Source organism: Cebus imitator, unplaced genomic scaffold (assembly GCF_001604975.1).
Source record: "Cebus imitator isolate Cc_AM_T3 unplaced genomic scaffold, Cebus_imitator-1.0 Scaffold580, whole genome shotgun sequence".
Lineage (NCBI taxonomy): Eukaryota > Metazoa > Chordata > Mammalia > Primates > Cebidae > Cebus > Cebus imitator.
Window position 1 is genome coordinate 209,397 of NW_016107895.1, and position 3,399 is coordinate 212,795.

Consider the following 3,399-nt stretch of genomic DNA (forward strand, 5'->3'; position numbering starts at 1 on the left):
AAAAAAAAAAAAAAAAAAAAAAAAGAAAAGAAAAAGAAAGAAAACCATGGTATTTACTGTATAGGGTTCAGTACTAACTGCAGTTTTAGGCAACTACTGGGGGTCTTAGAATGATACCCCCTGAGTGTAATGAGGGGACTACTACTATATCTTTAACTAATCATTTACTTTTCAGTCAAAATCCAACCTAAATGAGAAAAAGATTTGAACAGGAGGCATTTCTCCTAGTCTCAGGTTACTTAACTTGTACATTTAAGTAACATTTAAAATAGCTATTAGTAGCCAGGTGCAGTGGTGCATGCCTATAGTCCCAGCTATTCAGGAGGCTGTGAGGCAGGAGGATCGCTTGAATCCAGGAGTTCGAAACCAGTCTAGTCAACATAGTGAGATGCCCCCCCATCTCGAAAATAAAGTAACTATTAGTAAAACATTTTCTCATTCATCAAAACTTTGCTTAGTGCCTACTATTGAATGAAATAATAGTTAAATACATGAATTCTGCAGGTCAATAGACTGCTTCAAACACCAGCTCACCCCCTTACTAGACTCTGTGATGTTTGGAAAAGTCATTTAATCGTATCATTTCCTTTACCTGTAAAACTGAAGCAACGTCTACTTTCCAGGGTTGCTGTTAAGGTTTAAGTGAGGGCCGGGTGTGGTGGCTCACGCCTATAATCTCAGCATTTTGGGAGGCCGAGGTGGGTGGATCACTTCAGGAGTCTGAGACCAGCCTGGACAACATGGTGAAACCCCGTCTCTACTAAAAATACAAAAATTGGCTGGGTGTGGTGGCGCACGCCTGTAGTCCCAGCTACTTGGGAGGCTGAGGCAGGAGAATCGCTTGAACCTGAGGGGTGGAGGTTGCAGTAAGCCGAGATCACATCACTGCAGTCCAGCCTGGTGACAGCGAGACTCCGTCTCAAAAAAAAAAAAAAGGATTAAGTGAGATGCTGCAGGTAACACTGTTAGGGTAATGTCTAGTACACAGTAAGGCACTCAAGCAATGACAGCAAATATCATCACTGTGTTGGATGGCGTCATATGTGCTCTGCATGGGGTCGGTGGGAGGGGTATAAAGACATGAAGTTTCCATTCTAGTTAGGAAGACAGACATTCATAACAATTTTTAAATTGTTTACATTTTTATCATTAATAAAAAGCAAGAGAACATAACAAAAATCCATTCTTAAGGTTACCTTTATCTTTAGCATCAGGAAATGTTACGTTATCACTAGTATTGTAGGAAAATGAGATGCTGTCAATTGAATAAGTAGATGCCGCCTTGGTAAAATTCGCAATCCAGGAAAAGCCAGATCTAAACTGCACAGCTATTCTGGGACCACTCTGATCGTCTCCACAAATGCTTCCATTATATGTCACAGTACCAAGGTCTGAAATGGTTTGGGTTTTCTAAAAGAAATAGAAGTTTGGGGGTGAGAAACAAACAGGCAGCAAGCAGCACCAAGCATTTATGCAGGGAATGCCACTTCAGCCTAAATTGTACAGTCTCCATGGCCAGGTTGCCCTTTGCCTGGTTTGCTGTGTAAACCAGTCCCTGATTCTTCAGGTACATACCACTCCTCTGGACAAATCCATGTATGTCTACAAAGAAAAGGAAAGCTGGCTTGAACTGCTGTTCTTAAACTGATTTTTAAAAAAATTAGGTTGTAAGTATTCAGGACCTTAACAAAAAGAAAATAAGAAGGCAAAGGGATTAAGAAGAGACGCCAGCCAGGCATAATAGCTCACGTCTATAATCCCAGCACTTTGGGAGGCCAAGGCGAGCAGATCATGAGGTCAAGAGTTTGCGACCAGCTTGGCCAGCATGGTGAAACCCCGTCTCTACTAAAAATACACAAAATTAGCTGGGCATGGTGGTGCGCGTCTGTAATCCCAGCTACTCGGGAGGCTGGGGCAGGAGAATTGCTTGTACCCGGGAGACAGAGGTTGCAGTGAGCCGAGATCATGCCACTGCACTCCACTCTGGGCGACAGAGTGAGCCTCCATCTCAAAAAAAAAAGAAGAGATTCCAAAAAGGGGGAGATTTTAGTATTAGGTTGATGCAAAAGTAATTGTGGTTTGTGCCAAAAAAAAATCGCTTACTTAGGTTGGTACAAAAGTAATTGTACTTTATTTCTTTAATGGCACAAACCACGATTACTTTTGCACCAACCTAAGTAAGCAATTTTCTTTTTTCTTTTTTGGAGCTAGAGTCTTGCTCTGTTGCCCAGGCTGGAGTGCAGTAGCATAATCATGGCTCACTACAGACATGGCTTCCTGGGCTCAAGCAATCTTCCCGCCTCAGCCTGATGTGTGGCTAGAACTACATGTGTGTGCCATCATGCCTGGCAAATTTTAAAATTTTTCTGTAGAGATGAGGTCTTACTATGTTGCCCAGGCTGGGCTCATGCAGTCCTCCTGCTTTGGCCTTCCAAAGTGCTGGGATCACAGGCATAAGCCACCACGCCCAGAGGGGAAGCTATTTTATAAAAGGGCAAGCTTTGGTGCTAGTACATTTTAAACACTTTACAGAAATAGTAGACCTGAACACCATATAGTCTTCAGATTATTTGCCCTTAACCAACTCCTACAAAAACTCCCAAGAACCAATGAATCAGAAGAAATATTCATTCTAACACTAAACAGAATAACTTCTAAGGGTGTATGCTAAAAAAATCCCAGAGTTTAAGCGTTAAGTCAGTCAACATGGAATTTCATTTTTATACATGTGTCTAAAGGATAAAAAAGTCAATTTAAATTCCTACATAAAACTCAAAGAAAAATTAAAATATTTACTTACATAAGTTTTGTTTGTAGTTTCATAGTGTACTCTGAAAGTCATCTGCCATTTTGCATAAAGGCAAGTGGCTTTTCCTGAATCTTGCAGAGTAAGTTCCAATGCATAAGACCGCAAGGCTCCTGGATTTATTTTTAAAAAATAAGATTTTAAAATTGTACTACAAAAGAACATATAAAATAAAAACAAGCTCTATCCACCACTGAAGTTCAACCAGCTCTAAAATGAAACAAAAGCATTTTATATCTATACATATATACGTGTGTGTGTGTGTGTGTGTGTATAGTATCCTGATGATCATTTTTCTTTTTATTTTTAACAGAATCCTGTTGATAAAGTTGGCATTATCCCTTACCAAAAGAATGGTTACTAGACCTAGGATGCTTAGGTAATGGCTCACACTGGTGACATTTAATTGCTTTCTGCCTTCAAATAATCATTTCCACATGCATTAACACCTTACTAGTTTTGTTTTAGACAATTACAGTTTGCCTGTTAGGACTTGTGATTTTTGAGGTAAATGAGGTAAGAGGAAGACTGGTAGGGGTATAAAACTTCTTTCAAACCAGTTGGTGAAACATTCTCTGCAAAAATAATGATAG

General features: G+C 40.0%; 1 protein-coding gene across 3 annotated transcripts in view; it reads right to left on the bottom strand.

Annotated features, from left to right (window-relative positions):
- LAMP2 (lysosomal associated membrane protein 2) overlaps positions 1–3,399 on the bottom strand; it is a 43,852-nt gene that overhangs the window by 27,836 nt on the left and 12,617 nt on the right. For all 3 annotated transcript variants that reach the window (XM_017516341.1, XM_017516342.2, XM_017516343.2), the window contains exons 2-3: positions 2,801–2,919; positions 1,197–1,410 (exon numbers count right to left, since the gene is read on the bottom strand). In XM_017516341.1, the coding sequence (XP_017371830.1) occupies positions 1,197–1,410; positions 2,801–2,919 (333 nt within the window). The remainder of the gene's footprint in view (positions 1–1,196; positions 1,411–2,800; positions 2,920–3,399) is intronic.